This window comes from Rhinoderma darwinii, chromosome 5 (genome assembly GCF_050947455.1).
Source record: "Rhinoderma darwinii isolate aRhiDar2 chromosome 5, aRhiDar2.hap1, whole genome shotgun sequence".
In the NCBI taxonomy this organism is placed as follows: Eukaryota; Metazoa; Chordata; class Amphibia; order Anura; family Rhinodermatidae; genus Rhinoderma; species Rhinoderma darwinii.
In genome coordinates, this window is record NC_134691.1 from 164,391,745 (window position 1) to 164,409,996 (window position 18,252).

At 39.5% G+C, this 18,252-nt stretch overlaps 1 protein-coding gene across 7 annotated transcripts in view; it reads left to right on the forward strand.

Moving 5' to 3' along the window:
• The window catches only part of PIGN (phosphatidylinositol glycan anchor biosynthesis class N), a 372,057-nt gene that overhangs the window by 231,432 nt on the left and 122,373 nt on the right, over nucleotides 1-18,252 (forward strand). For all 7 annotated transcript variants that reach the window (XR_012847699.1, XM_075826730.1, XM_075826731.1 and 4 more), the window contains 4 exons: nucleotides 2,248-2,387; nucleotides 7,802-7,901; nucleotides 9,286-9,378; nucleotides 9,946-10,037. Coding sequence is in view for 6 of the 7 variants with exons in the window: in XM_075826730.1 (XP_075682845.1) it covers nucleotides 2,248-2,387; nucleotides 7,802-7,901; nucleotides 9,286-9,378; nucleotides 9,946-10,037 (425 nt within the window). In the remaining variant the exon portion in view is untranslated. The remainder of the gene's footprint in view (nucleotides 1-2,247; nucleotides 2,388-7,801; nucleotides 7,902-9,285; nucleotides 9,379-9,945; nucleotides 10,038-18,252) is intronic.

Sequence of the window (18,252 nt, forward strand, 5' to 3'; positions counted from 1 at the left end):
TGACTTATTATAGGAAAACAAAACCTTTTATTTTTACACTTTTTTACTTTTTAAACGTTATTTTTTTTTACCTGCAGCTCTGATCGCTGCTAGAATATATTACACTACCTTGGTAGTGTAATGTATTCCAACTGTCAGTGTGACGTCACAGTCACTCTGACAGTTGGTCTACGAGGATCAGCAGAGGCTGATCCTCATAGGCTTCCATACATGGCAGACGCGGAGGCCGTTGCCTGGCGTCCGGGTGCCATCACAAGCATCAGCAGCCCCCACAATTGCATGGGGGCTGCTGATGTGCTACAAACCCCCTACATGTGGAGATCGCAATCGAGCTCCGCATGTAACGGGTTAATTGCCAAAATCAGCGGCGATGAGCCGCTGATCGGCAACACTGGAGTGTCAGCTGTCGGGGACAGCTGATCTCCAAGTTCCCGATGCACACTGTCGCCGACAGTGTGCATCGGGAACGACACAGTGACTTCCTGTCACTCTGACAGGAAGCCTATCAGGACCAGCCGAAGGTTGTTTTGCTTCCGTTTGCCATACTATCGGCAAACCCCGCGATTTCGGACCGGGGTCTGCCGATATATTAGAAACCCCCAAAATTCGGCGATTGCAACCAATTCGCCGAAATCAGCGTCAAAGGACCGCTGGCCGGCAAGAGTGGAGTGTCAGCTGTCGGCGACAGCTGACCTCCCGGTTCCCGGTGCACACTGTCGCCGACCGTGTGCACCGGGAAAAACTCAGTAACTGTACGTCCTCGTGCGGGAAGTAACCTCCGTGCGGGTTAAATAATGATACATTGTAATAGTTCAGACATTTACAGACGCGGCGATAGCAATTATGTTTATTTATTTTTTTTACTATGCTCTAGGGGGAAAATGGGAAAGGGGTTTTTTTTTTAACTTTTTAATTTATTTATTTTTTTTACATTAAAAAAACAAACTTTATTTAACTCATATTTACTTTTTTTTATTAGTCCCCCTGGGGGACTTCAACCAGCGATCGTTAGACCGCTTGCACAATATACTGCAATACTGATGTATTGCAGTATATCGTGCCCGACTTTGGCGTATGGATACGTCAAATGTCGGGAAGGGGGTAAAATCCAAAATAATTTTCTTCTAAGGTACCTATATTTTATGTATAGCCATTTAAATTTACCAACACTTATCCAAAACAACGTGTTGATCATATACTTACGTCAAATAAGTTGCCCTTTCAGCAATACGTATGTTAGTGTTTTACGTACATACACACACATACTCCTTCACAAGTTTAGATTTAACAGACGACAAAAAAAGAGAAAAAAGTTAGAGGTACTTTTCATGGAAGACAAAATTGGAGAGATTATCTAATTTTGTCGTCCGTGAGATCATAGCTCAATGCGTCATGTTTGTTAAAATAAATAATTTACTAAATATGTTTTGTAACTTTTTTCATTTGTTGTAAGTTTTCTACATTTTAATTAATGAATACAGTTACACATTAACATGACTGGCAACTGTTTGTGGATCATTTACATCCACTTACAACAGGGAATTGCCAAGCCAGAAGCAAATTATGTTCATTCTTCATTTATCCCGAGTGTTCAAAAGGTTAGTCCTGCATGTTTACAGATAACAAGTAACTACTTGCTGCAATGTGTTTATGTTCAGATTCTAATGCATAGGAATAATTATTTTTAAATAACCAAATTATGTCATAAATTATTTTGTCTTCCCAAGCTTTATTTTCCTGTATTGAAGATGAAATGGATTGGGTGGGTGTTCTTTCTTTTTTGTGTGTGTAAATGTTGGCTTTGATGAGTAAAATAGTAAATGAATATAATTTTCACTTTAAGCAGTAACTTAAAATTCAAAGAACATTCGATAATGTTTTGTTTGGTTTGGAGGTATTTTACATAAAATATTAAAAAAACTTCCTAAACCACAATTCCCTTCTAAGTTGGCAATAATAGAAAAAATGGAAACTTGCTGGACAGTTGCTTTGATAGTAGTCAGATCATAGACCACAGTCTGTAGTCTGCATAAGATGATAGGAGTTGTAATTTCATAACCACAAGTTGCACACCACCAATCTGTAGACTACTGACAGCTGGAAATTGCTGGAAATCTATTAAAACATACGGAATTACAGTTTATATTTTACATTAAGCACTGATATCAAAGGATAGTTCCTTATCAAATAAAACTTTGTATTTTTCTATAAAATATATTTATAATTTATTTTTATTTTTTGTTACAGACACCATTACTGCTTGTGGATTATGGATTCTGTGTTCTGGGGTTGTCAACAGTATTTTTCCTTATTATTCAGTCATGTCCATGGACATATTATGTTTACTGCCTGTTACCTCTCCATACTTGGTACGCTGCCTCAAAAGAGTAAGTTTTGTTTCTAACAAAATTCTTAAATTTTTCTGTCCTTTCTTGCATCTCAAGTATTATTGTTTCCCACAGAAAAGCATGATCAATATTTAAAGCCATGTACAGCCTTACATTTACATTTTTCTAGGGTAGTCTAGGAGGCCCATGGTTGAAAAGTTTGGCTAAGTTTTTGTTTTAGATAAAATCTCTATAGCCACAGTATAATACACCATATAATATAATGTAATATATAAAGAGTAAAGCCCAAATAGATGTCTTCACCGTGTCCATTAGCATCTGGATAATGAGGGGAGGGTACACAGACACTCAGTGGAGTACAAGCTGTAGATAAATCCAAAGATTTGTAGAATAGGTTTAGCACCACTGTAGTCAAATCTTTACATTTACTACTTTATTTAAAATAGTTTCAGCATATTGAATGACGCTTACGCATTTCGAGGCCCACACTGTTAACTAACAGACGGTGAGGCTCGAAACGCATAACAACGCAGACCTTTTTTTTTTTTTTTTACAAGGACTCCTTTATTTAAACCATATTTATCTCTTCCCATAGAAACCCTTTAATAGTAATACAAAATTGACGCCCAAAATTAAAATATTAACTCCCTTAAAAAGACCTGAGTAGGACTTTCACTGATTTAGAGATCTCTCGTGTGTTGTCTGCTCCTCTCAAGAGCTCCAGATGTATACCTATACAGGAGAATAGCTATAGAATTTTGTCCCACTGGTATAAGACCCCACATGTTACATCCATTTTATACGTTATCTCATTCAGATGTTTGTTGTTGTTGTATCAGGGAAAGGGGATAGTTTTTCCACGTATGGTGGTCTTGCGATGATATGTCTATTTCAGCTCCTGATGATGCACCTATCCCCTCTAAACTTTTTAAGCGTTTACTGATTGCCGCCAGACTGCTAGTCCCAACATATTGGCTTTCAGTAGAGGTCCCATCCATGGAGCATTGGATTGCCAAAGGGGATCAAATTTATCGATTTGAGGAAATTTCTCATTGGGTAAATCATTCTAGGGATGCTTTCTTAACAATGTGGTCACCATGGAAGAACTTTAGGAATTTTACCTAGCTTTTCCTCAATGTACGGAAGGACTCCTACTTCATAACCCTTTTAGTTCATGTATACCTCGTTAGTGATGATACGATTGATTCCCTGTCATAATAATCTGTTCTTTTTCTTTTTATATGGAGTGTTCCCTTTTATGAGTACTTCACAGTGTACATGTACAATGTTATTTTCTTTTCCATTATCTCATTGATATTTTGTATGTTCTTTCTTTCAATAAAATGTTAAAACCCCAAAAAATAAGTGTTAACTCCCTTTTTTAGCAAGTAATTTGAGAGTCCTGCAAGTATGTCAATTTCCATTAATCTGCACTCCACAGAACTATAAGAATTGAGTCTCTTAATATACACAAACACTATATTCCATCAACGGAGAGTGACTGTTGTGATTGCGGTCAGGGAATAGCTGAGAATGCAGTCCTGTTATATCAAGTCCAGAGTCAGCGCAGCCGTCTACCAGGACATTTTACAGCACTTCATGCTTCCTCCTGCTGACAAGCTTTATGGAGACGCTGATATCATTTTCCAGCAGGACTTGGCACCTGCCCACACTGCCAAAAGTACCAATACCTGGTTTAATAACCACAGTATCACTGTGCTTGATTAGCCAGGAAACTCGCCTGACCTAAACCCCATAGAGAATCTATGGGGTATTGTCAAGAGGAAGATGAGAGACACCAGACCCAACAATGCAGACGAGCTGAAGGCCGCTATCAAAGCAACCTGGTCTTCTAGAACACCTCAGCAGTGCCACAGGCTGATCGCCTTCATGCCACGCCGCATTGTTCAGTAATTCATGCAACAGGAGCCCCGACCAAGTATTGAGGGCATATACTGGACATGCTTTTCAGTAGGCCAACATTTCGGTATTAAAAATCATTATATAATCTATTTTTCGGAGACACTAAATTTTAGGTTTTCATTAACTGTTAGCCATAATCTTCAACATTAAAAGAAAAAAATGCTGGAAATAGATCACTGTGTCTTTTTATTTTTTCTATTTGAGAAGTGAGAAGATAAGCAGCTGCACATCTAGTCACCCCTGCACGTAATGAGACCATTTATCAACTCGAATGTTTACGGACACCTGTATCAGAGATTTTTGGTCTACTCAGTTATAGTGATCATGTACAGATATGCGTATGTAGATATATACATAAGTGCCATGTATTAACTCTGCACATCCTGAACTTTCTAGGAGGGTTTGTGTGCCTCAGGCTCTTCTTGGGTCAAAATTTTAGCCACCAGCATGACTTCTATGTATTTTGTTTTACACTGTTATGTTTTGATTCAAAAAGGCATGAATGTGCCCACTAGTGTAAAGTGCTGGGTGGCACTTTCATAAAATATATGGGTGTATGGTAAATTTTTATTTTCTTTTAATTTAGGTTTTATTTGTTTGTCAAAAGTGTTAATTGTTACAGCAGCGTAAGTGTTAACCTATTTAGATGAAGAAAAAAAAGAAATACGTAAGAAATGGTATTTGAAAGCGAATATTTGGTGTAAAGGTTTTGAGTAGTCACTATAAAAATAAGGGTCTGTGGCCTTATCCCCTGCAGGCTAGAAATCCTAGACTCTAAGCTGATACATTGTAGCAAAAATCAGGAGAGAGATTTTTTTCCCCTGATGTGTTTAGTTTACAGAAGATTGCCTAGACATAATATATTATCGGAAGCCCTCCAAATGTGAGTCTCCGGTCTATAGTGGTCTCAGCCTATGGATGTAAACATAAATGTTCCCATTCACTGACAGCAAGTAGAGATCTTTATGATCTGACCGCAAGTAGGTAAAGATCTTTAGAAAAACTTTTCGTTGTCCATTTTTTGTATTATTTTGTTATGTGGTCATGGCCTACTTCCTTTTTTCTCATTTATTTGCATTGATATTTCACTTCTTATTATATTTTGGGACACTTTATTTTGAACTTTTACCTACCTTTTGACTCCTTAACACCGAAGGACGGATATATCCGTCCTCAGCAGCTGCTAGTTCGCGCAGGAGGACGGATATATCCGTCCTGTGATCGCGCGGGTACTGACAGCGTACCCATGCGATCAGCGGCAGGAGCACGGCTGTTCTACACAGCCTGGCTCCTGCTGCAACTGCCGGAATCGAAGCGCGCTCCGATTCCGGCAGTTTAACCCATTAAATGCCGCTGTCAATAGTGACAGCGGCATTTAATGTGTTTGACAGAGGGAGGGAGCTCCCTCTGTCACCCCATCAGCGCCCCCGCAAACAAATCGCGGGTCGCCGTCGGGTTTCCATGACAGCCGGGGGTCTAACAAAGACCCCCAGGTCTGTCTTCAGCAACTGCCTGTTAGGCGATGCCGTAGGCATGACCTAATAGGTTGCCTGTCAGTTTTACACTGACAGGCAATAATGCTTCGGTATACTAAGTATACCAAAGCATTATATATGCGATCAACAGATTGCATAGTGAAGTGTCCTGATGGGACTTAAAAAAAAAAATGACAATCAGTTAAATAAAGTTTGAAAAAATAAAAAATAAAAATTACAGTCAAAGTCAAATAAAACTACTTTTTTGGCCCAAAAAGTGGTTTTATTTAGTAAAACTGTCAAAACAAATCACACATACACATATATGGTATCCCCGCGATCATAACAACTTGACCAATAAAATGAACACATTAATTAAACCGCCGGATGAACGGCGTCCAAAAAAACCGCCCAAAACTACGGCAAAATTCTCTCTTTTCTCCCATTTCCCCCATAAAAAATAAAATAAAAGTTAATCTATAAGTCCTATGTACCCCAAAATAGTACTAATGAAAACTACACATTGTCCCGCAAAAATCAAGCCCACATACAGCCACATCGACGGAAAAATAATGCGGCGATGCAAAAACAAGTAATTTTTTTCTAAAAGGCTTTTTATTGTGCAAACGTAGGAAAACCTATAAAACCTTTACATATTTGGTATCCCCGTAATCGTGCCGACCCATAGAATAAAGTTAACATGTTATTTACGCTGCATAGTAAACGGTGTAAATTTATAACGTGAAAATTAATGCTGGAATAGCTGCTTATTTTCAATTCTCTCCTAAAATAAAGTTAATAAAAGTTAATCAATATGTTATAAGCATCTAAAAATGGTACAATTACAAAATACAACTCGTCCCGCAAAAAACAAGCCCTTATACGGCGATGTCGACGGAACAAAAAAAAAATTATGACTCTTGGAATGCGAACGTGAAAAAACAAAAAATAATCCTTGGTCATTAACGTGCAAAATGGCCCGGTCATTAAGGGGTTAATGAAGTATCTATTTTTTGATTTCTAGAGTAGTTTCTCCACATTGTGTGTGTTATTTGAAGTTTCTACATTTATACTTTCTCTTTTCTCCTTTATTTCTGTTTTCCTGTTTATACTCCTCTTTTTTGGTAATTACGTGAATTCAGATACTGTACTCTCATATCCTTGTACACTGATCTGGTTTCTTTTCAATAAACAGAGTGTAAAATGTTTTCATGTAATGTTTACAGTAGACCTTTTCAAGAATCATGTAGGGGATAGAGAACATCATCAGTAATTCTTAGTTGCTTTTCTTTTTAAAAGGCTTTTACATGACCGACAAGCATGTCTGAAGTTTGCCTATTTGTGGATTTATAAGCTAGGACCCCCGCTGATCACTAGACTGAAATGTCAATCCCTTTGGGCTTTTAACTTGGAGATCTCCAGATCTTTGTGCTAATTATAGCACTCTGACCATATATAATACTTCATTGGAGCTTGAATTCACATGCCAGCTTAACATTTTTTTTTTAAACCGGAGAATTAATTTAAAGAAAATTGAAAATCTTTTCTATGAATTGCGGTTCCCAGTTTATTATTGGTATTTTGTTTTCAGACTTAATGAACAACGTGAATAGAACAATTGTTCCGTAAGACTTAACTAATTTAGTCTCCACGGCATGAGCCCAAGTGCTCTGAGTTTTGCTTAGATCAGCTGATCTTTTTTAGGCAATATCTAGAAGAGTCTGCAGGCCTCGTGATAGTGCTTTTCCTGTAATACTAGATGGCTGCTTGAAGATTGGTTCATTCCACTGTATTAGATGGGTGTTTGTTAGACTGACTAGCACTTATGTCTTAGATGCGTTTGTTCACTTCTAAAATTATATTTCCGAACAGCTTCAGTCCATCCAAAATGTGACACTTCCATTTACGGCATACACCTGATCCTCAATCTAATTCTAGATCAAACCAAAAAAAATCAATTTTAGTTGATCTACTTGTATTTTCATTTTTTTTTTTTTTAATTCAACGATTTTCTCTCAGAATTGTTTTCTCATGCTGTCATGTATTGAAATTTAGGTTTTGGATTCTTCAACATCTCAGAATTTATCTAATGACTATTTCGCCGCTTGGAATCCTGGGATTTCTTATTGTGGTTATCATGGGTGTTGAACTACTGGTGAGTTACATACTATGCTGATATATATATATTTTTGTTTAGTTATTGTTTTCTCTTTCCCAGGAGTTATAGAGAACTATGTTTGTATATATTGTAATACCAGACAAATATGTCTATATTGTGTATACCATGCGGTGCTACAGCCGATAGAGTAGGGACCCACTTAAAAGAGGTCGCCGTGAAGTGGCAAGTGGGCTTATACAGTTTGATCAAAATGTTTACAAAGAACCTCATGTTCATGTTTCTAAATTATGCCTAGCGGCTCAGATCAACGTATATATTGTGGATTGTGCGGTCCATGTCTAGTTTCTCACAATGCTGACTATTTAAAATACATTCACGGGTTGTCTAGGATTAGAAAAAATGTTCTACCTTTTTCCCAGAAATAGCGCGACATTTGTCCATAGCTGTGTCTGGTATTGCAGTTCAGTCCCATAAATTGATGTGGTTTAAAAATGCAGTATAGTCACCCGCTGTAAATCTGTGTAAGTGTATTGTCCTACAGTTATACATGTTAGAAACCATAGCATTGCATCTTAAATAGCTAACTATAATGGCATCATTATTATCAAATTATTTAATCATCTAATATTATACATCATAGTGCAAGCAAATACAGGAAACTTTGTAATATATCTTATGACAGAAAAATGCCTTTTTCTCCACTTAGCAGACTCTCGTCTTCCTTCCCCCTGCTTCCTAAACCGATCACTTACTCTCAATTTACTGCTAAAACCCATATTCAGTGAGCCAGAGATGAAGACAGATTATTAACTCACTGAGGGATCAGTTTACAGCTGCCCATAGTAGGAGAGAGAGCAGGAGCCGAGTGAGAGAGTCACACAGAGACGCTGCTGCAGCTTTTAGTAAATGTTATAGCGCACCCTAGTGCTAGATTCTCAGCTACACTGGTCATTACTGCTGTATGATGTCCTTCATGCTGCTTCCAGTAAGTGTTTTACAGTCTCATTCCAGTGCTGGATTTTAGTAAAACACTTACTAAAAGCAGCATATGTCTGTCTCTCTCTGCAGGTGCTCTCTCCTCCTGCTCCCCCTCTCTTTTCCATAGACATTGGTGGGCAGAAGCTGTAACCTGATCCCTCAGTGAATTATCTTAATCTTTCTCACTTAATATGGATTTTTACCAGCAATTTGAGTAAATGATAGGTGCAGGGGGAGAAGGAGAGGAGTCTAATAAGTGGAGAAATGTTTTCCCAAAACATCTTACAATTTTTTTTTAAATATTCTCTTGTACTATTGATTTATGGGAATAATTTAAAATCATGATTACATTTTAAATTATATGAGATATATTCTTATTTTGTGACCAAATCTTTCACAATTTTAACCGTGTTCCACAATATTATTTTTTTCCTGCCATTAGGTTCTAAGTTTCTTCTATCGTTGGGTGCTTACAGTTGGTTTGGTGTTTTTTGCTTTCTGGCCAGTGGTGCTGAAGTTGTGGGTTCAAGCTAAGGTATAATAAATAACTTTGTGTATTAACCGTCGTTGCCTTAATTGTGCCCATAGTTTATGCCTTTACTACTTCTATTCCAATATCACTGTATGCCCGCCCGTAATTATAACAGTATTTTAATATTGACAAAAAAGGGCATACAGTAAATGTGCTCAGTATTTATAAATGGTTAAAAAAAAAATTAAGATCCACTTTGAAAAAACAGCACAATATTAAGGGTTATTGTTAGGGAAGCCATCCAAGAATCATGTATGTATAGGATATCTAGCTTATTTGTCAAGAGACACAGTTTCAGTTCCCATTAGACATTCCCCCCCGACCATTACAGAAGGCGCTTGACACCATTATCATGTTGGGTTTTCTAAATTTAATATGTCCCAGACTGTTACCAAGCGCTCTTTTTATTTTGTTCTCAATTCAGCTTGCCTCTGCTGCACGCTTAACGTGCAGAACTATGCTTCGCAAACAGTAGGATTGATTTTGCTGTTCTTGTCAGTTCTACTTGTGTACATGATCTTCCGCAGTGCTGTTACCGATATTTACTTTTTTATTTTTTTTCCTTTGCAGATAACAACTGTGAGTTGGGTTCTTTTGTGCTTGCTGCTGGCAGTGTTTCCCTTGATGCCTGTTGTTGGAAGGGAGCCCAACATCACTCTGGTGTAAGATCAACATTGTCTTCTTAAAAGCTTTATATCACATTTAGTATGCACTGATTCAGTGAGTCTTGTCAGACATGTGAGCGATTGTGGCGTCAGGGGAGAAAAAAAGATGCTATTTCAATAATGAAACAACCTTCTTACTTTGATTGGGCCCCTGATGGTTATTCCATTGTGCATAAAATAGACACTTATAATGTGTTATTTTGTGCTAGTTTGTTTTGAGTTTGTGTGATCATTTGCTTGCTGTAATTGGTATAGCCTTTCATTCATAGACACCCTGCTGAGCGTGTGTTGGGAGGGATGGAGGCCGGGAGCGACCAACAGTCTGACCCTTTAGGGTATATTCACCCAGGTCAGATACATTTTACCTACACTGATACATTGTAGCAAACCCAAAGGAAAAGAGAGATTTGTTCTGCCCATGTATTTAGCATATAACAGAGGATTGTTTAGACTGCATACAATTGTATCCACCTCTCAGATGTCAGAAGTAATACATGCGTATAGAGTTTCAGCCTCTTGATATAGACCAGTTTCCAGCAGGGGGACCCTATGTGATCACCGTTTTGTCAAGGGACTGTAAAGTGGGGGAGGTTGAGGTGAGATGGTGAAGCCCCCACAGGAATGCCACGGAAAAAGATGAAACGAAGCAGTAAGTTAGTGTATCCACTTTAAACTTGACTTTCTGCTTAACGATCTGTATAGATAATTTGTTGTTGCTGATGGTGCACTTAGCCACAAATTTTATATACATTCTCCCAAGTGTGGGAGGTACAGCACTTCGCTACAACTACAGGTGGAGCAGGCTGACAAGATAGCAGGCTTGTTGTTCTGTGTGAGCTGCAGAGTTAGGGTATATTCACACGCACTATTTACGGACGTAATTCAGGCGTTTTACGCCTGGAATTACGGCCGAAAATATTGCCTGAAAGCGTAGGCAAACATCTGCCCATTCATTTGAATGGGTTTTACGGTGTACTGTGCAGACCGTCATTTTTTTTTACGCGCCACTGTCAAAAGACGTAAAAAAGACGTAATTGGAGCTGTTTTCCATTGACTCCATAGAAAAACAGCTCCAATTACGTCTGTAATGGACGCTGCGAAAAACGCCTGCACATGCCATTACGTCTGAAATTCAGGAGCTGTTTTCGCCTGAAAACAGCTCCGTAATTTCAGCCGTAACGGACGCTGCCGTGTGAACATACCCATAGGGCCAAGGGCACCCCTCTCAATGCAGAGGGATGTCTGTTTAGGCCAAGTAGGCCTCAAGATAGTGGCTGGAAAAGCGGTCAACCAATGATTTAAGACCGCCCACTGGACTATTTCGCCCACAGTGAGCAGGGACTTAAATCAATAAATTACAAGTTATACTAAATCTTTTTCAACAAAACTATATATCAATCTGCTCAGCTCCTCCTGCTCTATAACATGCTGCCCCCAGATTGGACACCAACCTCAATGTGCTAGGTTCCCTTTAACCTCTTAAGGACTGATGTATTTGGAGCTCTAATGACCAAACACAGATAAGAAGGTAGTATATAGCTTTTATTGTGCCCAAACTGGCCTGCAGAGAATAAGCAACGTTTTGAGTCATTACAATGGTTGGCTCCTCGAAGTTATTGAAGCCGCATAGAAATGGCTTATGTTGTAACTTATCATTAATTTAGTTTATGGAGGCATATGAAATTCTATGTTTAAAGTCCTTTGAGCAAAAATTTATTTAAAGGAGTTGGTCTCTGTCTAAATATGAATGTCATATACCCTCACATCACTCATAAACTTTCATACACACTGATAGGATGTCTTCAGAAATTGTGTGCACTGCAGGACTGGGAGCCAATTAATCAATTGCGGTGTTGTGATGGACTCCAGTCAATAGCAGTCCCCTGCCTACACAGGCATAGTGCAGGTGCCGTACAAGTCAAAGCTTGCATGTGCATGCAAAGGCAGGTGATGCCATGGACGTGGTCGAAACGTGATACAACAAGTGACTGCCAAGTCCATCACTGTGTCTGGCATGGAGGCACAATTTTTGAAGCTATTCTATGAGTAAGTGTTGTAATTTTTAATAAGGCATAACTTGTCTTAATCTAATCCTAAATTACAGCCTGTATTATTGTCCACATGTCATATAAGTGTGAATGGTGGGATTCTGACCACTAAAAAACCTAAATGTCCTGAAAACAAAGGGGCCCCAATTAACAGAAGATAAAACCTGTTCCTGCATTTCAGAGGTTAATGAAAGCAAAGTTTGTGGAAAATGTTAAATGTTTAATTCCATACAATGTGCTGCCAGTCACTTCTTACTCATATTACTTTTAATGCTGTTATTTACTAAAATGAGTTAAATTATTGCTCTAGATTTTTCTATGGTCTGTGAATCTGCTAGCTTCATACTAAAAAAAAAAATCAAATCAATATTGGTGCTGCCTAAGTGACGAATTGGATTCAGAAACACGGCGGAAACCTCGCTGTTAAGAGATGAAAAAAAATGTAGAGTGCTGACAGCAAGTAGATTAAAAGCATAACCATATAAAATAGGGTAAACTGTGATAACGGAAGTGGTCCTTTAATTTTATTCTACAGATATACCAGTTTATTTTATAACAGGTGAATAAAGTACAAATGTTTGCCCTGTAGCAAACAATCAAGAATGAGCAGTGCAAAGCTGGTTTTACTACTCACTTAATCGGTGTATAAAGGAAGTTTTCTGTCGAGAGTCTAAAGAATCATTAAAAAAAAAAAAAATGGGGGAAAAAAAAGCCAAACACGTTTTCAGGTGAAGTTTGTGAATAAAAGAACTACATATTAGTCGGTTGTGTGATGCAGTGCATTGTCAATTTGTTAATATCGCTACTTATAGTTTAATAAATTGTAGGCTCACCAAAAATGAACGTTTTATTAAAAAAATGGTACAATAAAAATTCAATATACAAGTGAGTATTTATTTATTTATTTTCTCAGGTACTAGGGGCTATATCACCCAGATAACACTCTTCCTTATTTTATGTTATGAAGGAAAACAGGAACCAGAATGAAGCAAAAAAGTTTGTGCGGAAAGCATTAATGATGTGCAGAATATTGCTATTTTGCAAACCTCAGTAATGTCTGTTTTGACGTTAGGTCATAGTCCTAGAAATATATGGGAAGACTTTATTTATTTTTTAGTTCAGTTTGGCATTTTATTTATCATGGTCTATCAATATAATTTTAGCTTACAAAATTGGAGTAGATTTGGCATAGAGCATATATGGCATATATGTTTTTCATATATTTGTTTGTATTAGAAACCGTTATTATAAGCTGTGTGACCTTAAAAAAAAAATAAAAAAAAAATTAGATTGCCAACATTGCTCAAACTAATAAAAAAAAAGACTTGTATGCCTCCAAACAGTCCCCATTGATATTGTTATTAAATCTTAACAAATATGTCTTGTGAATGGTATTCACTGCTTATACATGACAGGGGGATATTTTATATAATGGAATACTTTAAAAAAAATAAGAAATCCGAACACCTGCATTCATTTTGCGGCCGGGTGCTTCCATCCAGTGCAGAATGCTTGAAACAGGGTTGTCACTGAATGTATCAGGCTCCATCTTTCCCTTCAGAGATGGTCACATATGCTGCGTGGAGAGAGCGGCTGTCAGATGCTGACCACTACGTGTGCATCTCCTGCATTGATAACTGATCTATATAGGCATTTAAGGCTACATGCATCTGCCTAGAATATACTGTTCACATAAGAGGAGTCTGCTCACAGCTGCAGATGAGAATATAGGAAAGGGGGGGACCTGCTGTGAGTACTGGAGGCTGGCGGAGACTCTGCTGGAGGAGAAAAAGGGGCCCCTGCTGTTTCAATTAGAGAGAAGGGGTAAACCCTGTTGTGATTGTTGGAGAAAACGTTGATGGGGTCTGTGCTTTGACTACAGGAATAAAGGAGAAACTGCTCTGACTAATAGGGTAAGGTAGACTATGAAATTACTAGTAAGGAAATAGGAAGGGGCACAGCTGTGACTATTGAGCAAAAAGGGGACACTGCTATAACTGCTGATGGAAAGGGTGGACAACTTACAATGATATAAGGAAGGGTGTGACTGCTGGTGCAAAGTTTCAGACGCGGCCCTGCTGTGACTATTGGGGAGAAGGAGGGAGGCTCTGCAGTGATTACTGGATAAGAGTGGGCATCCTTGTCGCTGTTGTGGGGGAGAGAGCAGCCACTGCTGTGAGAGGGGAAAGGTATGAGACAAATTTTGGTAGCAGCACTATTGAGTCCAATAGGTAAGAAAGGTAAACTGTTTTTGTTATGCCCCTCCTCTTCATTGTTGACTTTAGTATACACAAGTCTAGCACTAGTAGTCATTTGAGACCTATTTACAGACCATTATTGAGCCACTCAATAACAGTATGTTTACTGTTCCTTCCTTTATATGGGATTTTAAGCCCTTAAGAAACCTTTGCAACTTTGTATGTTTTATTGTACGTGCACTTAGAAAATAGTTAATGTGTAAGTATTGGGTCAGCAGCACACTCCTCTCTCGCTCACATGCTTTATCTCATTTCCATTATGAAATAGATGGAGATATATACTTATTTTTTATTCCCGATAGCTGTCTCCATTTTTCATTACAAGGAGCAATGAACCATATATCTAAGGTCAGCAAATACTTCAGAGCTTGCATTCCCATTTGAAATACTGCACATCTTCCCTCTTAACCCATGTGCTTACCATTAAGGACAAAAAATAAGCTACAACAAATACAAGATTACTTTATCATCCTTTGTAGAACCCTTTTCAGCTTGTTAATAATATGAACGGCTTTGGTTCCAGTTGTCAGAACAAATGTCATGTGCTCTATTATTAGCTTGATAATTCTTTTGGGCTATAAGAGGATAGAGCAAATAGTGTCTGGAAAGTTCACTTAGACAAGAAAATGGATATGGCCTGTGTATTTGTACAATATGAAATGTTCTTGAGTCCATATGCTTATTTTTAGCAGGAAAATGTATTTATGGTTTTATTAAACGTATGTAGACACAGCCGCAATACTCTGGTAGCAGCTGTAGGCTCATATTCAATGTCCTGTGCTGCCTCCTTGCAATGCTTTCTGTGTGCAGCTGGAACACATATTGTGACGGGCACGGATTCTGGACATTAAGTGCCATACAGCAATATGCCATCCAACTACACATGTGAAATATGGGTGAGAGGATACAGCATAGCAGACTTGAAATCAGTTTGGCAGCTGGGGCCAGTGAATAGGCCGGGTAAAGACCAGGGCAATTTTGTATGATTTTTGTAAAGATTATTTTTTTTTCTTACGTTTTTGCTTTCTAATGTGAAAAAAAAAAGTGTGTCCTGATGTTGGGTATAAGTCTGTTTTTGTTTTTTTTTGTTGTTGTTTGAATGGGTGGGTAATTTTTGTTTTCCTAGCGTTTTTAGTGCATCCTGAATTTTTTTTTAGTACATGTTATCCTTTATGTCCGGGTCTGTATCTGTTGTTTTTAGGACTTCCTCTAAGGGCTCATTCAGAGGAGTGTGATTCTCATCCTTGTTCTGTGCGTTGAAATAGCGCACAGCACACGGACCCATTGATTATGCAATGGGGCTATTCACATATGCGTGAGTTTTCATGCAGCGAGTGTCCATTGCATGAAACTCACTGCATGTCCTATATTGGTGCGTTTTCACATACCTAGTCGCCCATTGAAGTCAATGGGTGCGTGAAAACCACGGACAGCATACGGACACGCATCCGTTTGCTGTGTGTTTTTCACGCATCAATACATTGAAAAAAAATAAGGGCTTGCAAGTTCGTGAAAAACACATGCCACTCGCAAAGTACACTGATGCAAAAATTCAATGCACACAACCAGATTTACGCGCGTAAATTTGTCGCGCTCGTGTAAATCTAGCCTATTTTAAATGGAAAAACTGCTTTAAAATGAAAAAACAACTGCGTCTGAAAAGAAAACGCCAATAAAAACTCAGCGAAAAATATATGTCGAACTTCTCTATGTGTGAATATGGCATTACAGCTCTATGCAACAAGGTGTTTTATGTCTAATTTACCTCTACTGGTCTAATGAAGAGATTGTGTAAGGCCTCATCAGAGGCGTAGCTAGGGGTTTAGCACAGGGGGGGGGCAAAACATATCCGAGTGGGCCGCAACCCAGTGGGCCCTCCCTAACGCATGTTCACAACTGAAGTGCATTCTAATTATGTACCAGCCATCATCCCTGTATATAACCCCATCATCTCTGTATATACCAGCCATCATCCCTGTATATAACCCCGATCATCTCTGTATATACCTGACTGGTTAGTATATACAGGTAAGATGGGGGCTATAAACAGGGATGATGCCTTGTATATACAGGAATGATGGGGGTTATAAACAGGGATGATGCCTGGTATATACAGGGATGATGTGGGTAATAAACAGGGATGATCGCTGGTATACACAGAGATGATGGGGGTTAATGCAGGGATGATGGCTGGACTTCCCATCATCCCTGTGTATAGCAACCATCATCCCTTTGTATTGCAACCATCATTCCTGTATAAAAAAAACCCATCATCCCTTTATATACCAGCCAGGCTACCCCTGCCTTATAGGTTTGTACGGCGTAAAACTACTGCTACCAGCATGACCCGAACAATGGTTAGGATATGCTTGGGGTTGCGGTTTCACAAAGAAAAAATCATACCACCCATCATCTCGCTGCAGATCATTCAGTGGCTACAGTACTGATTAGAGGCAGAATTAACATTTACATCAAGTGACTCACCGGTGATATCTTTTCATATTCTAGTTGTTAATGGTTTCTTTTCTTTGCCATCCGGTTCAGACCTCTGATGACTTCTCCTGGCCACATCCCATTTCTGCAGTTTGTCGCTCAGATGTCTTCAGCTTCTCACTTTTCAAACATTTCTGCACCTATAAACGAAGATAATATTCTCATGGTGCCATACACTATGCACCCAAATATAATCGCACCATACACTGCATCCCTGATTTTAATAGCACCATACACTGCGTCCCTGATTATAATTGCACCATACACTGTGTCTCTGATTATAATCGTACCATACACTGTGTCCCACACACAGTGCTCCCTGTAGATAGTGCCCCCCATGGATCCCCCCCGTAGATAGTGCCCCCATAGATCCTCCTGTAGATAGTGCCCCCATAGATCCTCCTGTAGATAGTGCCCCCATAGATCCTCCTGTAGATAGTGCCCCCATAGATCCTCCTGTAGATAGTGCCCCCATAGATCCTCCTGTAGATAGTGCCCCACATATAGCCCCCCTGTAGATAGCGCTCTACAAATAGTGCCCCACCTATAGCCCCCCTGTAGATAGTGCCCCACATGTAGCCCCCTGTAGATAGTGCCCCACATGTAGCCCCCCTGTAGATAGTGCCCCACATGTAGCCCCCCTGTAGATAGTGCCCCACATGTAGCCCCCCTGTAGATAGTGCCCCACATGTAGCCCCCTGTAGATAGTGCCCCACATGTAGCCCCCTGTAGATAGTGCCCCACATGTAGCCCCCCTGTAGATAGTGCCCCACATGTAGCCCCCCTGTAGATAGTGCCCCACATATAGCACCCCCTGTATTTAGTGCCCCACATATAGTTCCCCCGTAGATAATGCCGCTCACACATTTTAGTGAAAAAACCCCAAACTTGACATACTCACCTTGATCCCGTCCCTGCGCCGACTTTGTCAATGTAGGCATGCTCTCTTCTGAGCAGGTTTGATGGGGCTGTACGATGCTTGCGTCGTTAAAGGGCACTGATCGGCAGTGCAGAATGACTTTCGCCGCCAATCAGCACCTTTCAACAATGGAAGCCTAGCGTCGTTGAAAGGCGCTGATTGTCAGGGAAGAGTGACATGCCCCGTCAATCAGCTCCTTTCAACAACAGAGGTGGTGCGATGATGTAATCATTCTGCCCTGCCAATAAGCATCATTCAGCGCTTATGCATGTAATTGTATCTGCGTCCTATAGACGGCGGAGGCTAGTTTTAGTCATGCCCGGGGCAGTCAAGGTGGGCCCCATCATCTCAGTGGGCCTGGGGCCACCGCCCCCCGCTACTACGCTTCTGGGCCTCATGCACACGACAGTAAGGGTTTTTATTGTCCGCAAATACGTATATGACGGATACACATCCGTAGCCGTCCGCAGTTGTGCAAGCGACTCCTGACTTTT